The sequence below is a fragment of the Nilaparvata lugens genome, chromosome 2, assembly GCF_014356525.2.
Source record: "Nilaparvata lugens isolate BPH chromosome 2, ASM1435652v1, whole genome shotgun sequence".
In the NCBI taxonomy this organism is placed as follows: domain Eukaryota; kingdom Metazoa; phylum Arthropoda; class Insecta; order Hemiptera; family Delphacidae; genus Nilaparvata; species Nilaparvata lugens.
Window position 1 is genome coordinate 81,573,838 of NC_052505.1, and position 19,638 is coordinate 81,593,475.

Consider the following 19,638-nt stretch of genomic DNA (forward strand, 5'->3'; position numbering starts at 1 on the left):
GTTCTTACTTTTCATCTCGGTCAGAGTCGAGCTAAGACATTTACAATATTGATGAAGAGATCTACTCACACACCTTATGAGGAATATTTCCTGAAGCAATATTTTTGTTTCGAAATTGCGAGAATAGTATGCTTACTTTATTTGGGAATATTTTTATAACGTTCATCTTCTCTTCAGATTTGATGAGAAGATATAACTTGAAAATAGTTAAAAGGTTCATTATGTGTGAACCTAAGCGATAAACTGTGGAGCAATTTAAATCTTTTTTCAAACAAGAGTCCAGTGCAAAAAAAGATCTCGTATTTTGTACACTATGAGATATAGAAGTACTGCATGATATACAGACCCCAAAAGCTGTTAATGCAATGGGATTATTCACAGATCACATTATACAAAATCTCTTCAAAGTGAGTTGTTTATCCAAAATAAACCGATAGTAAAAGGATTAAAACACAATAGGTGCCTTCACAAAAGTGCAGACTTCACTTCAGGAAAGTACTTGGGTTGACAAAAGCAGCCCTCCCAGGAATATGAACGTGTTGTGGGATAAGTGGAGGGGATCGCTCCTATTGGCTCTTTGATGCTGCTGCTGCTGCGTTCACACATCTCTCACGTTGGAATCGTTTCTCTCGTCAGTGCTTTGCTTCAGTCTGGCTGCGCTCCTCAGCCGGTGAATATTGTTGCGGTATATTGTCGGTAATAAACATGTGCTCACCGAAGGTATTCGCGCGCGATGTTTTTCTGTGCTTAGCCATCTTCAATATTTTGCCACCGCTTTTGAGTAAGTCGATTTTCATCTAATCAATTCTAGGAAACTAACCCTAAACTATTTTATTAGCTACTAAACCTCAAGTACTAACCCTAAACCCTACATATTTCATAATGTATTTGAATACAAAAATGTAAATATTTATTATGTTACAGTATTGAGATGTATATTATTATAGTAGGTACCATAACACGGTATGTGCTCTAACCTCTTACATGTTCTATATAGAATGCTCAGTTGTCTTGGAATATTAAAGAATATAGAATCAGAATAATTTTGTTAATCGTATATTATACTGGACAAAAGTTGTGCTGTGATAATATGACATTGTTATGATTTTGATCATTGTTTCTTATCGACGATCAGTGTTTTGGATCAGGTTTATAAAAAACTAATAACTTTCCACATCGACGATATTATTTGTATTGGATTTTCTATTTATTTATCAACTAGATTCATTTTTTGATTTTATTGGCTTAATTTTTGTTTTTTCACATTCCATTTTAATGAAAATCACTCACTTTGACAAGAATAGCAATCGCTTTTGCAACTTATCTATTCACGTTCCAATATTACGGTATCTATCACGATTCCCTAGAATATAAGTTACAATGTAGAGTTTTAAAAATCACAATCTGAAAAAATTATCCAAAACAGTGTTCATTCAATCCATTGACTTAATTTGTTCATTGGCTAGATGAAATTCATCGCATCTATTATTCTTTATTATATTCTATGGAATGTGTAAGGCAATGGGAAGCTGGTATATTAGAGAGCCAAGAATTTAGCTGAGACGGCAAGAACTAACAATAAGTCTGAGATAACGACTTGTAAAGAATCAACTCTCGTTTTTGCTTAGATCAATGTTTTGTGAAATGAAGGAACAATATTTTGAGTGAGAATATTTGAAATGAGCTTGTGGCTAAGAAAGGGAGTCGTAAGTGGGCACACATGATAAATGTATTAATAAAGGAAGTAGTTTTATATATAATTAAGGTAGTTTTTTACTAGTGTGGTTTTATATTGAACCTCTAAATTTTTGCTAATTAAACAATAAATACTTGCATTAACAAGTAGCAGAAGTCTTCGGGGTGATTTACAGCACTAAATTCTAATTTAATTAGGATTTCCGTTTATTAATAATTAAGAAGGATGCTGGAAAGAGAGATTGTGCGACGAAGAAGTTTCAAAAAGAGAAAACAAAGTGATTGGGGAATATCCAGCAGAGAAAAATTGTGGATAGAATTTGGTATAGAATAGCAGAGGGCCCAGAGGCATGATAAGATTCGACATTGTTGACAGATGACCAAAGATGAACTCACGAGGAGTCAAGGAGTGACAGCAACCAGATTTCATGGCAACTGGAAATGTTTGTTTTGACACCAGTCTATATGGGCACTTTTTCAGTAGGCCTATACCACTGTGCCATACCACTATACTCGTCTCTTTTCTGTTTAGGGCTACTTGTAATATAAATAGAAATACAAATCTCGGTACCCTTTTTTGAATTATTTTATCACTGGAAAATAAAATAATATAATTCAAAAAGGGTACTGAGATTTGTATTTCTATTTACACTAAACACTCGTATTATGAAAGATTATAGACTTCTGGAGTAAAATGTTCTGGAGGTTTATAAAGGAGGTATATAAATTATTAATAAAATATTATTTTATTTCATAAATAAATAAAATGACAATTAACGACCATTTTTGCGAGGCTAACAATTTATGGGGGTGACAGAAACTGAATTTTTCCCAAGTCTGGGATGTGGGTACGTCATTGAGCTTGGACCCTAGAGCTACACCCCTGTTGTAGTTTTCTTGAAATTAGACGTTTTTTCAGATCAATCATGATACCCAAATATCTTTGCTGATTAAACAATCAAAACATAACAATAAATCGCGAAAAATCACGAGAATACATTGAATGGAAATAGCAGTTGTAATAACAGTGTGTAACAGTTTATTGAAGATCAACAATCTACAGATTGAGTCTAGAAATTGAAGTCTCAATCTGTAATAAAATCTGGACTAATATTTTATCGCGGGATTCAAATGAGGAATTTTACGATATAACATACCAATCAAGGCCTCTGTTATAGAGAACATTTTAATTCGAAGACATAATTATTACTGCATGATGGAAGATTGGTTCGTTTATACCGCCATAGTAGCCTATGCTACAAGTACTTGTCAAGCAATGAGGGCTCCAACTCAAGGCACTAAACTTCAAAGAAAAAGGCATTGAGTACCTGAGTATATTAGCTTTACGAGCTATTTACCGCGCCTAGTCTCCAATATTGTATTAATGTTGGAGGAAGATGTAATGATTCCCATCAAGCTATATTTATAGCTTCCAAACGCCCATTAAAACAAGACCTCGTATTTAATTTTCTTGATGGTTGTAATTTGGAAGCGATCATACTGCTATATCCTGTAAACATCTACTACCATATTTTACGAGTACAAACACTTGTGGAATTATCATACAATTTTGAGCGGCTGGTTTGAGACCTGTTTTTCTCTTTGATGAGCGACTGGAGGATTCTGCGTGCGCCCTAAACAGTGATTTTAAACTGCGTGCGCCTTAAAACTGAATCTGGCTTTAATTTGGGTTAGTATAAACTACAAATTAGTTTGAACGAATCTGTTCGAATTTCACAAACTTCAAACAATTGATTGAAAATTAGAATAATACATTTAAATCTAGATTTGAACTCAATATAAACCCCGTTAAAGGCTCAATGTGATAAAAGAAATACTATTTTCACGTAAACTGAACTGCAAAAACTCAAAATTAGATCAACTATAGAGAATCAATTTTCTTCTTCAGAAACATATTTCTTTCACCAGCCTACGCATATAAGTCACAGCTTTCAGTTCTCTTGTCCCAAGTTTACGTCCTTGGACTTGGACCAATCCTTTCCTAAGATTACGTTGAGGAGTTGGAATAGACATAAAGAATTTCCAAAATTATCTAAAATTTCGAATTTACAACCAATTTTCTTGTGAATTTTAGCTTTGTATCGGTAGTTTAGTATAGTTTTCGAATCAATACAAGGCTATCAGGATTGATGGACTAATAAAAGTCCCCAATGTTAAAATATACTATCCCACTTTTAGATAGCCATAAAAATAACTTTTTATTGAGCCTTGTTGAGTTCGTTCTAAGGATTGTAACTTAATCTGACCGAATTAGGCTGTCACATTTGTATTCGTTTTTAATGGATACAATCTGACGACCATAAACCAATGAAGACTTGCTTCGGACAAGTTGTTGTTTAAACGTGATAAAGACATCACAGATCGCACCTCTATCTCTGTCTTCAACAAAACCACGACAAATCAGAACAATATGCGTCAATGCTGATTCCTATTTATGCCCGATTCCCTGACCAAATCTTAAATCTGCGACAAACTTCTAAAATCGATAATGGGATTTCTCGAGTTTATAGATGTTGCAAACTGTCAAGTTTATCTGGTCATTGTTGTCGGAAAATCCCTGTCCAAACCTTTCCCAAATTTTATTTCCATCTTTAGGTGTTTCAAGAGCAATGCTATAAAATATTGTGGTTTCTAAGATGAAAAACACTTTAAAGTTCCTCTTCTTTATTTATATCTTTCGAATTCACACATTTTATCTTGCCAAAGACCATTCCAGAGGGACTATCTGTTCAAGAGGCAGTTCCTCTCAAAATGCATGAACTGAAGCATTATCTTTATCTACCATATGGATCCCAACCACAGATTATTTAAGTCCTCTACTTTTTTTGAGAACCAACTCAGTCCAAAATTCTCGTTCAAGTAAGAATTTAGCCATATTTTGATTAAATTTTGCTGATAAAGGGTGATGGAAGACGTATAATATGTTATTGTAAAATTTATTTTAAAGGGTGTCACGTTATTCTTTATATTTAAATAACGATTAGCCTCCTGCTTGGCATCAGTCGGTAAAGCATGAGATATTTGATATAATCATATATTTAGGTCGTGGTTTTTTAATAGGATTCAGTCTCATAAAAATCTTTCTAGGCCTAGGTATGGGCCTCTCCTATAACTCTTGTAATTAAATAAAAATAATATATATAAATATGATACTTATACTATAGTGTTGAGGAATAAAAATAAATTGCACACCATAAACATTTCATACATATATTAAACAATAATGCAAAAAAAATAGATCGAGGCAAAAAATATATAAAGAGCGATAAAAAATATAATATAAAAATAGAACAATAATTGAAATCAGTAAATATCACAGGCTAAACTTTATATTCTAGATTTATGGCACGAATCATTACCATGTGCCTTTATCTTAAAATCATATGCATTCTTTTGCATGTAGCTGCGATATACGCTTGTTAATACTTGTTGACTTGGACATTCAATTAAAAAATATGTCTTTAAGATCAGCTTGATAAATTAGCCACTAATAATCCAAATATATATATATATTAAAATCTCTAGTACTTAGTAGATTTCTTTGTATCAAATATATATTTTATCTCAGGGTGCAAGATTCGGCACCTGACGGAATAGGTAGAGCCATTCATCTAGTGAATTAGAGCTATAACAAACTATCGCAAATTATATTGCAAAAATTAAATATCATATGCATATTTTTAATAGCCTAGATTTTGTACTTCTTTGATTCATAGAATTTTCTGAAATGTATTGATCTATCTTTTTCTTTCAATAAAATACCTTTAATACTAATTTTACTTGCGCAAGTATTACTCTTATTAATTTCTTAATTTATAATAAAAACCCTTTCGACGAGCTAGCTTTGATTATTAGATTAATTCGAAGCACTAGGGCGCCCATCACTAATTCAATATTTATCACTCACGTGTCGAAATCTTCTTGTAAGCCGCCGATGTCGATCCAACTCCATGTGGTCCGGGAATAAGGTAGCCGGAATCGTCTCTTCCAAGGGGTTATAAATTTATTTAAAAAATGAAAATGACTTCTGCTTTACAATAGCATCACGAAGTCTTTTAAGAAATTTAATAATGTGATTTTTTACTTTAACTTTTACAAATTATTAGCAAGGTACTACGCTCTAAAATATTTGGGGTCCTCTCCTGGTGGCATTTGGTTGGCGAGTGCTGGTTCTCCTTTCTCAAGTTTTACAAATCTCATTTCCGACTTTCAAATTAACATAAAATTTGAATATCTTAGTCCTCCGCCATTTAGGTTCAAATAGATCGTACAAAAAATATCAAATTATTACTTAGGTTGTGCGATTAATAATTTCTTTGCCTTCGAGCCATATCGATAACATAGACTATACAATGTGTTAACACAAATCCAGTACATTTATATAAATATTGTGAGAAATTTGGATTTTGACCTAAGGGTCCCTTTTACTAGTTTTCCATAAGGAACGGACTCACCGGTTTTAGTTTAAGTATCGTCCCCAGACAGCAATCCTCCGGTAGAGCATTAGGTGGTAGTCTTCCGTCCGCCAGCCTTCTTTCACACGCGTACTCACTAAACCACTAAATCACTTCGATTCTCCGCACACCTTTACGTTTGCAAGTCCCGAGGAGTCTAGGAGAAGAGTGACGAAAACACAGGCGGAGTTCCTTCTCAGTTGCCGGGAGAGAGTAAACAATAATTATTAAAAATATAACTTGACAAACATTTATAATATCACAGTATTGGAATGAATTTTTATTATAATTAAAGCTGTATGAACCGAAGAAATAGCAGGCTGGCATCTTATCTTATCGATATTGATGCTCGCTACTATCAATTTCAACTATGCCAGCCTACTTATGAAATGTGATGTCACATAAAAGCCCCAATTTGCAAGAGGAATTCTCTCCACAATAATTACAATAATTAGTGAAGTGGGCAACAAGCCCCACTCACCTAAAAAAAAAAGAAAAGAAAATCCCAAATAATAATCTGGCCCGGAGGACCAAAGAAGATGTAATACTAAGTTTGCTGGCCCGCCATACTCCAATATCTCCAACATGACAACATCTGTGATGCCACATAAGTTTCCAAATAGCAATTCCCACAAACTGAATACAATTAGAGCATTATGTCACATTTCTGACTCACTTAATTTGTCTTTGATTTCTCTAATTTCAATTAAAATTAAATTTGCAAATTGTATATCTGTGTTCATTATTCATTCCATAGACAACCTTGTCTTTTCAATTGATTATTTTCCTCTCTTGGATGTGTTCATTTTGTGTTGGGCTCTATTCTTTCATTTCTATCTCATGTTTAATCTCTCTAATTTGATTATCTCATTGGCCGGCTGTGCGTTCACTCTTTCAACCTGATTCTGTTTATTGGCTGTGTGTATCTTCCAATCGTTTCACTTTCTCATTTTCCTTACAGTGGGGCATGCTGATAATAACAAATAATATACATTTAAATAACATCTAACAAATATAATAATAATCTTAACAATGATACTAATCTTAATGCTAATAACAATAATAATACTGAGTTAGTTTATGATATATCACAGACATTTTCCTTTGGTTAATTTTTATTTTATTTTATTTTTTTTTTTGCTTTGTTCTGTTATTTCATTTTATTACTTGATGCTTTTGTTCATTTAAGTAATTTTCTTCAATATGTTTTTTTTTATTCATTTTGTTTTTGTTTTGTCTGTGTTGATAACATTTTCAGTTTATATAAATATAAGATCAATGAGTATCATTGTTCGTTCATGCAACCATGTGCATTGCATGTTAGTTCAACGTTTTGTGCAGTTATCCAATGCAAAAAACTGTATAGTTTAATTTGAAAATTCAAGTTCCAAATTTGGAATATAGCTTCAAAATATTTCGTCTTGAAGACCAGAAGGGCTACTCCTAACAGTGGAGCGCACTTAAGGTGCTGATAACTGCACTGGCACATAAAGAGACATAATATTCTTACATTTAACACAAAATTTATCACATTGTCCTGCTGCACCATCACATAACATCAAGTGAACACAAAACTCAAGAATAGAGTACATTAAATAGGCTCTGCTTGAATTAAGAAAAATATTCTCGAATAGTGAATATTATGATATTCAAGTTCATGAAAAATATATTGAAAAATAAATCACAATTAATTAACGTGTTATACATTTAAATGGGCAGCAGGAGACACAACACACAACTTGACAATTCTCAAGTTGTGACACATAATATAACATTAATTCGCCTTTGGGATACAAATAATACAATATGATATAGATAAATATTTTAATTATAGGAATGATAATATACGACATTAATTGGGAAATATAACCAAAATATTATTGAATTATTTTTTATCACTTGCATTTCATTTGGGTCGTAAATTGACGATCCCTGAAGTGAAGAGACTCCAACGACAGTGATGACATCAGGTGACGTAAAATTCCAACAAAGAGTGTGACGATGTGAGGCTTTTGTAGTAGGGTGGCATCTTCTTCTAGTTCTCTCCTTGATACAAATCTTTGTAAGCTGATGGATCGGCATAAGCATCTTGAAGCAAGAGTTATCATCCACTGATGGAGAAAGAGCCTCATGAGAAGAGTCCAACCGCTCAGAGACAGCTTGGCTCGGCATACATCACCCTGGCTTGAGATTTGATGAACAGTGTATGGCCCAGTACAGAGATGAAAGAACCCCTTTGTGAATCTTTGAAGAGCAGCAGAGGCATGATGAAATTCCATCCAAATACTCTGTCCAAGCTGAAATCCTCGATGAAATATCAAAGTTCTCCCTCTCAATTGATTCAAGTTCAGCTGACACACATTCCAACCTTGAGTCGTGGGCTCCAACCTTGTAGATGTAGTAGAATCATTGTGTTTGAGCAGCTCAGCTTCCTCAAATTCCTTATCATCTTCTTCAGCAGTGAGGAGCCATGTTGTTTTTATTTCTTCCAGCTTCGAATCAATGACAAGTACATGATCAGCTACAGTGGGAATCAGTTTACTCTCTACAGTATCACTAAGGGCGGAGTAGTTCTTTCCAGCATGTTCTGAAACGTGTAGCTCTATTTTCGCTTGAGTCACTACCACTGAGTCACTAAGTGCCACCTCATCATCGGTATGTTTCTCGATTTCTGCATTTTCCTCCATCACTACCTCCTCTCGTGAATAATCACCTTGGTTTAAAATTTGTGATGAAAAGCTCTCCTGCATTTTATCCATCTCAAATTCATGCTCAGGTGTGCTTCCTCTAATATTCCTATCAGGCTTTTTTCGAGATTCTTTTGATGCGCTCTCCTTTCCTCACGAAGTTGTTTGAGAAAATCCAGCATAGTATCTTCCATGACCGGTGAAGGTGGTGTTTGATTAAACTGTCGACCTCCTATATCGGCGACTTTGGTAAGAGAAGGCGGGTTTCCATCATCTCCACTGCTTGGCTGTGTTGAAATGGCTCCCCGTGTGATGTACCCGTGATGAGCAACGGATTCTGAAGTCGTTGGTCTGGCGGGCGACGCTCCTCCATTAAGTCCTACTGCCGCGTCAAGAGTTGTGGACGAACAGAAATTTTGAATATCTTGGGTAGACGTCAGACTGCTAGACAGTGGATAACCGCCGGGTGAGTCGTCCGCAGCTGAGCTGACGTCAGTGGTCAAGCCGTTTCCCATATTCAACGTCAATGAAGGTCGGGAGAAGTGTAGCTCAAATGAAGCATGATTGAGGAATACAACGATGAAATTTCCAAGTCTAAAGGAGTTTAATATATGACAACGAATAACCACGATACGATAACAACGAGTAGTTGATAAGATAGCGATGAAACCAATTATGATCTATGGATCATGATGGAAAAATCGGAAATCACCTGGTCATTGCTCATTAATTATGAAAGCTTGAATCAAAAAGCAGATATCGCAAAGTCTTCTGCCCGCATGAAATGCAAGTAATATTCCCTACTTATAAAAAAATTAAACATAAACATTCAAGAAAAAATTATCAATTATTCTGATAATGCATGGTATTTCATCTTATGCCAATAATATTATCATTAAGGAACATGACCACAATTATTCACAATCTTTGGCTACTCAAAAAATTTTAAGCTTGGAGTATACTCTTCGAAATAGCAGTGAACAATAAAGCATTCGATGTATTATCGTAAAGCATTCAATTTATTAAGGCATTCAAAATATTATCATTAACCTTGATAATATACGGTATAATGCTTTATAGTATGCTAATGGAATTGGCATTGATAAACATTACCTGAATTATAATATTTATTTATTCAATAAATAATTTTTGAATTGTTAAAGTGTGCATGACAAGTCATTTAATTGCAGGCTATTAAAATAAATCAATAAATAATTTTTTAATGATAGAAGTATGCACAATAATTCATGATTGTTCATTAATGGACGATCATTGATTATCAAGACAAGGTCTATAATCATATTGCAATTAATAAATATTAGCATTAATCTCGATAACATATAGTTAATAATCTATTATATGTCAATAATACTAGCATCAATTGACAATAGAAATAATACCTCAATTTGTAATATTGTTCGTTCAAATAAATAATCTTATTTAATTGTTCGAGTATGCTAAAGTCATTATAGCGATTAGCTACTACGGCAATCAATATAATATTATATTGTATTATAGATTCTATAATACCATGATAAAATTCATTACTAATAACGCAAGTAAAGTCGGCATATAAGTCTCTAATAGCTCTCTAATAAATTATTCGAATAAACTCTGCTTATAATTATTCTATTTGATATGCCTATCATGAATCCTTGTGATGACCTTTAACTATCATAATCATATTGCATGCCTTTGCATGTAAAGCCTGCTATGATCATTCATGTCTTTCCACAGAACTATAAAATTGATGAAAAATTAATAAAATCTTCCTTAAAATTTCAATTCTAATTCAGTATGATTATTAAAATTTATGAACGTTTTTAAAATCTTCATTTATTGCAGGCTTTTGTAGAACTTGGCCTGTGGTAACTTAATAATTTATTAATTGTAAAGTTCTGCTAAATGATATCATAATACAACTATTTCTTAGAATCACAATCATTTCTTGTTCAAATTACATATGACTACTACATAAATAGCCTACCACATTTATCCCAAAGGCGACTTCTCTCTCGGTAAGGTGTGCTCTTTGATTTTTTCTTGGTAACTTTAATGAGTTACGTATGGTAAAATCAATCTCGTGTACATTGATACCGATTGATTCAAAACTAATATTGAGTCAGTAATATTCGAGATACGGTATTTATAATATTTTTCTAAACGAAAAATTCACTAAGAAAAAAGGCTGATAGCTTTTCAACAGGAAATTATTCTTCATTAAAAATTATTCACAGTGAGCCTCCTCCTAAAGTCCATGTTCGCGGGTCGCCATTTTGTGAGAATTTTGTAATTGACCTAAAGGTCCTTTTTACTAGTTTTCCATAAGGAAGATTCAGTTTTGTTACGATATCATTCACTAAATTTAGTACCAATGTATTGAACCTGTGAATTGAGATAGTTTGTTTCAACATAGTGTAAAGATCCCTTTAAATAGGCTATTAATACTTGTATTATTTGTCTCTGGTTTCAGTTAGGATTGAAATAAATTTGTTGTTAATTCTGGAATATTCTCATAATAGCTTAAGTTATAAAGTGTTCAATAAGTTAGTGGCGGTTGACTCACTTTTGCGTGAAATTGAAATTTGGCCATCAATAGAGAGAGAGAGAGAGAGTGCTTTCCACATTTTGAAAAATACTAAAATCTTAATTGCTAAAGAAAATGACATAATAGTTTTTTAGAAGTGTTCCCACGATATCAACGTCCAGTTTTTAAAATAAGAATTTTTTTTGCATTGAGTCGACATCCACTTGATAATTATAATAGTTTTAAATCAAGTGAGCTGTACAACGTTTTCTGGTTGGATTCTCAGGACTGAAAGACTTATTGAATCACATGACACTAATCTACATATTCAAGTAACAATGTGAAGTGGAAAATAAAATTACTGTTAAACCGATTTATCAAGCCTGCAAAAAATGAACCATTGAGTTCTAGTGGAGAAAATTACCTACTTTGTAAAATTTACGATTATGGACCAATGATGATGGTTGTAGCTCAAGTTGGAGTGTTATTGTTTGGAAAGTTTCCAATAAAATACGAGAAGTCTTCATAATATGCTTGTTATTGATTGTAAGCTGCAGACGCCCATATCAGTTGAATAAAGATTTATGAATAGATGTTTGATGGAGTTTTAAGTTAGAGTAGAATGAAAAATGAGTTGAAGAACATAAATATTCAACTGGATTCAAATTTCTTAGACTTTTATCTTAGATTCTGAGATTAATGTAGGCCTCCTTTGGTACTCACTAGTACAATTTAATGGGACAATGTATTTGTTCCTACAATTTATCTATTCATTCATACAATGAAGTATAATAGGGAGAGAACTACAGGCTTAGCCCAAAAGATGTTCTCCCAATGAATTTTATAGATAGTACATACTATAGCTTTTTCGCCACACTGCACAGAAAGCAGCTGTTTTCCAGTCCCTACGTAGATCTGAAAGACATTGTTTGCAGACGACTCTCGTCTGACGTCAGAACAGAAAAGAGTACCCTTTCCGGCCGCTTACATGCAACTAAGAAAGGTGAATAATTGAACATAATCTTTTAGGTTATTTAGACAAATCAGAATAAAAAATAAAAATACTTGGACAATTTCCTGATATTCAGATTACCTTAGATTTGCTAGAGCTATGACCTTCCACTTTTTCTTTCGGAAGTGCTTAATGAACAATTATTCTCATAAATAAATAAATAAATAAATATATTATATATATATATATATATATATATATATATTATATATATATATATATATATATATATATTGTTAATTTTTCTGTGTGGCGAAAAATAGCGTTCGCACCACACGGGCAAAAATGTTTTTCCGGCTCTCAATCTTTTATAGTCCTCGGCCTACGGCCTCGGACTTGAAAACCGATTTCGAGCCGGAAAAGTCTCATTTTCGGCCCTAGCTGCGAAATATACTATAAAGTATTTTATAATCTAGTTCAAAGTTTGGACTTCTGTTGAATCATGAAAATTTAACGAATCTAATTCCAACCAACCCCACCTTTATGCTTGGTAATAATACTAAAAACAAAATTAGTTGTCGATTGAGGATCACGAAACACCAATTATGGAGAGACATCCAAAAAATGACCGAATGAATGGTGTGAGAACTGCGTGAATTCCATTCCAAATATTTAATCATTTCATATGGAAAACAACATACACCGCATTCAATTTATATTTGAAGGTGAACAGGTCTTGAATAGAGTTGTATAAACGATGCAATATTAGTTTTATCAGTAGGCTAAACAAAATTTGAATATATGATGGATAGTATCTTCCTTTCTACTAAGTTATGATTTGAAGCCCCAGCGTGATCACACAATAAAGAATACGACAGTTAGAGACTGTTGAATACGATTGCAGAAAAACTCGAGCTGGACAAATATTCAGGAACCAGACTTTTTTTAAATTTGTGTGCTGGGCTTGATTTATGATCGACACCATGTACTTTTCTCGATTAAGTTGTTGAATATAATTTTCTCATGAACAGGGAATAGAGAATAAGTTATTAAAATATCTGTCATGATAGGTTTCCCTTTTCCTGTAAAGAATAAACCTATTTGAAGATTTTAGAAAACAATCTCGAAATATTTTTGCGTTGAAAATCAGTCATGTACTATGATATGAAACTATTTCATAGAAAGATCATTTTGAGTCCTGTAAAATTGGACTGGTAAGCGCATTTGTGAATAATTTGGGTTACCGAAAGAATTTTTCCTCGAATCAAATTTCTCGCCCAATTTATAAAAATAGAACTGAATCAGAACAGATGGAGTTCATTCTATAATTGAACTATTTTTGTTTTTTCGGGTCAACAATATTACTTACAGTTGAGGAAATTTCTCCAAAAAAGCTTTTGAGGTGATTCAGTTATCGAGGTGATGTGATGTGCCCAGAGATTACCAGATCAAGAAAAGATCCTAATTGGCATCTCTAAAATATAATGGTAGGCTGAATTGGAGAAGAATGTTCTATTTTTGTATTTTCATTTGATATTGTTGTAATGACTATTTATTCTAACAATGATATTGAGTATTAGCGAAATAAATGTGATTAAAATGTAATAGCAAAAAGTGATTAAATATTAATGGTAGGCTGAATTGGAGAAGAATGTTCTATTTTTTAATTTTCAATTGATATTGTTGTAATGAGTATCTATTCTAACAATGATATTGTTGATATTGAGTATTAGCGAAATAAATGTGATTAAATGTAATAGCAAAAAGTGATTAAATAAATGTGGTTATTGCTTGTTGTCTTCAAAATATCAGAGACAGAATAGATTATAACAAGTATTAATTTTTGTGGAATATAATCGCTTTTAGCGAGGGTCTCTGTCCTCCTACTCTAGTGGCTCAAAAACATCAGTAGCTTGTAACTCCAAGCAGGGTGACCCTCCCCTAAAAATATTGATGGCCTTTTTAGACCCCCCCCCTCAGAAAATTGGTTTTTCAACACCCCCTCTCCCCTCTCGAGAATAACCGCCCTCCCCACAATACTCCCCTGCTGGAATAATGTTAAATAGTCACTTAAGAGCACGGAACATGGACAGACATGGAACACTCGAAGATTGATTTCATTGAACACAAGGGCCAAGCCACATGAGTCGTTTTCCAGAAGAGTCGGCAGGGCAGGAATCTCTCCGATTGGCGTTCGGGAATCAGCTGATAATGATAATCAGCCAAACGGAGAATAGCTTCCTGCCCTGCCGACTCTTCTGTAAAACGCCTAATGTGGCTTGGCCCTAACACTGCTTCCCATTCTTCGGTAAACTTGCTGACGAGCTTAACGATGATGGAGTTCCACCTTCTAACTGGTAAACTTGTCACTAAATCTGTAGCAATACAGATGACAGATCTATAAAAACAAAACAAGATTAGGCCTAAATTCGAAAAAAATGCCTTCATAATCAGATGTAGGCCTACTGTCAAACAACATACTTTCCCAATAGTCCAGAAGTCCAGTATTTTGTTGAGTCGAAGAAGCTGGATTTTTCGTGTTCTACAACATGCTACAGTGAAGTTTATGAGCTTGATCAGTGACAGGTGGTAGTGCGTGGTGCGTGTAAAGAGACAGTTCGAGTTGCTTTTTTTTTGTGCGGCGAACACCATCTTGTGATTTAAGCTACTGTAAAACAATATAAATTATTGCCCAAGTCGGCGTATAGTTCCAAGTTTAGTGGCACCAATAATTTTCAAGAAACTTTAACGGTATATTGTTAGTTTGAAGCTCGAAACAAGTATTTTGGCGTGTTATGTTTAGCTCACGTATTGGACATGCTGTCACATTTTCACATTTTAAAGAAGAAGTTGCTGTATCCAAATTGATGAAATAATGTATAGGTATTCTACTTTTTGTAGTTTTGACAGCGAAACAGTATGTTTTCGACAGTGATAATTTGTAAATTAATTCTAAGGCTAGCAACACACACACATTCAGTTCGTACGATTTTTTGCTGTCCTTATAAATTCTATTAGATTGAACGAAACTTGACAATCATCATCTGTTTAATCTAGTAGAATTCATAAAGACGGTAAAAAATCGTACGTCCAAAAATCGATGTGTGTGCAACTGGAAACGTATTCTACGTTTGTTGATATTCGTACTATGTTTATTCCGTCCATTGATGAACTGTGCTCATTATAATGCCGTGTCCACACTGAACAAATGTTCGACATACATGTTTGCTGAGGAGCTCAGGGACAAACTTTTTGGACAATCATTGTTTGTCAAACATAATAAAATTTGACCGAATATTTGTTCAGGGTGGACACGGCTTTACTAACATGATGGATTCCTTGATGGGCTCTAAAATTAATTTAATTCAACGGGAAAATTTGTTTCCAGGATTGATATCGGTCACTTAATCATGTGTTTGACGCTTATCAGATCAATAATGCATATTTTTATGCAACATGCAATAAGACTAACTCAGTTATCTTGTCTTGTCATACTAATTGGATTGAATACTAGACTTCAGCTCTCAGTGAGCCCAACGTGCGTTGAATAGATAATAAATTAATTAATTTTTTTGAACTGCCGATGTACAGGTAGTTAGAATGAGTTATTTATTGCAACTCGTGATTCACCGAATCAAAATGACCATGGATGTGGTAAAATGAATGAAAGCATTGGAGAGTATAAAAGAAGAAGGCCTGTGAAAGAAGAAGCTTTCTTCCAGTTTTTTTTAAATACAGTACAGGAGTTTGTTCGGAACATCTGAACCTCTGAACATCGTGATTGTCCACATTCAAAAGCACTAAATATACATTACAATACGAGAATATTACTACTGTATTTCCAAAGAAACAATTCAATGCATTTGAAAAAAACTGGAAGATTGCAGAGAATGGTAGACTGGCGATTGTGTCTGGAGAGCAAAATCGAATTTCATTTGTAACAGCAAATTTTCGTGAGTTAGATCGTGACGAGTGGCTCATTCTTTTATTCTATTGTCCCTTCTTCTACATAACAAGCAGTACAGAATTTCCATAACAATAAATAATTCTCATATTCCTGTTAGTCTTTTTCTGTTTTGTGCTTGACTCTAATCTTTTACCTGATTATATAACATGCGATAGTCCATTCAACAACATATAAGCGCCATCTATTTCGTTGGCGCTTCAATGATTTAATATATAGTAATTATAAAACTAGTAATGGATCAACTTTACCCAGCTATGGGATTATGATCAGAGAGTATACAATGTAATATAGATATAGAATGCAATGATTAGAGAGTATAGACATAGAGTATAGAATTACATTCTATATGCTGTACCGGTATACTCTCTGATTAAGATCAATTTCATACTGTATGGAATAGAAGAAGAAATTGAAAAAGTTATACTCCGTGCAAATTTTCTTCAGATTTGTAGGAATTTGCAGCGCAGAGAAATGGAGGGAGTAGATCAGTTTTGAAGTAGATCAGCCAATTGCAGTGATGGATTGAGTCATAGGTGGAAGCGTAGTTGTCGATTTGTCAAATAGAGTCAGTCGAGTCTGTGATAGCAGAGAGGAAACTTCCTAAGTTAAACATGAGCGCTTGAATACTAGTGGAAATTAGAGAACGCTGGCCGGTACACAACGGAAACATAGCCGCCGTTGTATCCCTGCCGCTGTCTGCCTTCTCTGCTGCGCATATCCATTCCAAGTCCGAAGTTAATTTGAACGGAGTATAGTATAAATATATATAAAAGTAGTATAGTATAAAAATCATAACTATCGCTGAAGTAATTTTCTAATATCATCATAGAGAAACGATAGCATAAGTAGATATCCCATGGTATAGGGAATTTATGTTGAAACTTTTACTGTTATCCCAAGCCGATAGTTCACGTAGTTCTTTCCTATGCAGCTGTGTGACGCTGGTAGTCTCTCAAATTGTGCCGTTCATACACTATCACCCCAACAAAGCAGTAAAAATTGACAATAATCGACAGTTATCGGCTTGTGATAACAGTAAAAGTTGCGACATAAATTCCCTATACCATGGGATATCTACTTACGCTATTGTTTCTCTATGATATCATCTAGTGGTACTGAGAGAGTCAAACCTTCATCATTCATGAATAACTTCTATCACAGAATACAATATGTATTATACAATATGTTTACAGAATACAATGCTGTATTCCGTTTTTCTACAGAATGAGTGGCCACTGATATTTCATTGATTCCCATCATTAGTTCTTCGTATTGATTCTATTACTATTGTACATTATTCAGTTTGTAGAGTACATATAGCTGTGTAGAGAAGTATTATTTAAGAGTGTAGAGTAGTGTCAAAAATGAATGACCGATAGGAATACTAAAGCTCGAAGTTATCAGCTCAATAGTAATGAACTCCTAAAAAGATGAATACCGCATATTTATTGCAATCCATGTTTTGGCAAGAGTATGATGGATTGCCGAAAAAATTATTATTGCAGACACGTTGAGAATTCTCAATCATGCGCTCACGTAGTCTTTCTCTCTCAAGTTCACTGCTTCTCCTTGACAGTAACACCAACTCTAGAAAGTATGTTTTATTAATAAAGATGAGTTAAGAAGCATTATCGACTTGAGTAACGATTTCTATCGCATCAGTAGGAGGGATGAGCAAACATTTTCAAGGATGTTCTAGAATATTAAATAGCAATCCTCCACGAGGTTTTATGAGCATAATCGTCTATGATAATGTGGGTTCACCTATTCAATGTATGACACAATACGAATTGCATATTCCAAATAATAATATTATTATTGTTCTAGTCGATTCTTCCTACTAAATTTGAGAGCATGAGTTAAAAGTTATTTTTGTGCTGAAGAAGGGTATTCTAAGATTTTTTGGAAAATGGTTGTGAACCAACCATAATTATGGAAAGAATCAAGGAGGTCGAAGAGAGTTTGGATTTTCCACTGAATAACATTTATTTGCCATCATTAAAGATGCAATGTACTATAGACGCATTCTGTGATTCTGTATGCTTAGTCAAAAGAATCCATGGAGAACAGTAAAAAGGTTGTTTATTCTGGAATGATATTTGATCTTGTCAGAAAACAAAGTATTGTTTGAAAATCATTGAGTGTTGCCCTTGAAAATTATACTATTGATAAGAACGTACAGCGTCAAAAATGTATTTCTGTTCTGTACTCTATTATAGCCTAATAATAAATAAATTCCTATAAATTTAGATATGTATAATTTTTATATTTGAAAGGTAAGACCTGAAGGACATAACCTTATTTCGGACTTTGTTATCTTATTCAAATTTGAGAGAGAAATGGTGCTTTTAGTATCCTTATTTGCTCTCTTCCGATCATTCTAGTGATGTGCTGCTTCTTTGTAGAATGAAGAATGAAATAAAAACAATATTAAATAATATCAAATAGCTGTCCTATTGGAGTTATTAAGCTGAGTTAAATTATTACAAAATGAAAAGCCTACTCTACAAGGATCATTTGAACCCTTCTCATATTGTTTATCAGGCTCCATGATCAAAACAGCCTGGCAGATTACATTCTATTTTCGTAAAATGTTTAAAAATAACTCCAGTAGGAAAACTCCAGCATAATTTACACATATCGATTGCGAACATTCACTCAAAATGTAGTCATCTGTCAGGGTCATCAACAAGATCATAACTTTTTGTACAATTGACTTCTCTGGTCTTCACACTTCTCAGCAGCTCTTAACCGGTCATCATACATCAGCACCCGTATGCTCACTTGTGTAAGATTAACCGACTTGTCAATCCTGGTGATAATCTCGGCTCTGACAGTGTTATCGATTCGGCCGAACTGGTTGGTCTTTCCGAACAAGCTGAACGAGAAATTTACTGTCCTTATCAACTGGGAGCGTTGACAGAGTGGTTACGTGGACTTACTTACAGTGGACTTTAAATACGAGCGTCTACTCTCATAAAAAGTGAAATTCAACCGTGGACTTTTTACTACGATGATCTGACACCTGAATCTGCAACTTTTATCAGCTGATACTGTATAAGTCTATTTTCACACACATCGATTTTGAACATCCGATTTTTTGCGGTCCTTATTATAAATTCCATTAGACTATTTATTGATTCATACAAGTACATCATCAAAAATGATAGGGAGAGAAAAAAATAAGGTAAGCTTGTGCTATTCCTCTCCCAAATTTAGATAAGGTTACACATAGTCCGAAATAGGTTAAGTCTTGTAGTTGTCCACTTCACAAAATGTTCAGTTCTTAATTATTTTCACGAAGTAGATTTTTAAATTTAGATGCTTCAAAACCA

The 19,638-nt window shown here is 33.8% G+C and overlaps 1 protein-coding gene across 1 annotated transcript in view; it reads left to right on the plus strand.

Annotated features, from left to right (window-relative positions):
* The first annotated feature begins 582 nt into the window (after nt 1–582).
* LOC111060234 (P-selectin-like) overlaps nt 583–19,638 on the plus strand; it is a 69,463-nt gene continuing 50,407 nt past the window's right edge. Inside the window, exon 1 of the mRNA XM_039421894.1 lies at nt 583–781. Coding sequence (XP_039277828.1) covers nt 706–781 — 76 coding nt within the window. The 5' untranslated portion in view covers nt 583–705. The remainder of the gene's footprint in view (nt 782–19,638) is intronic.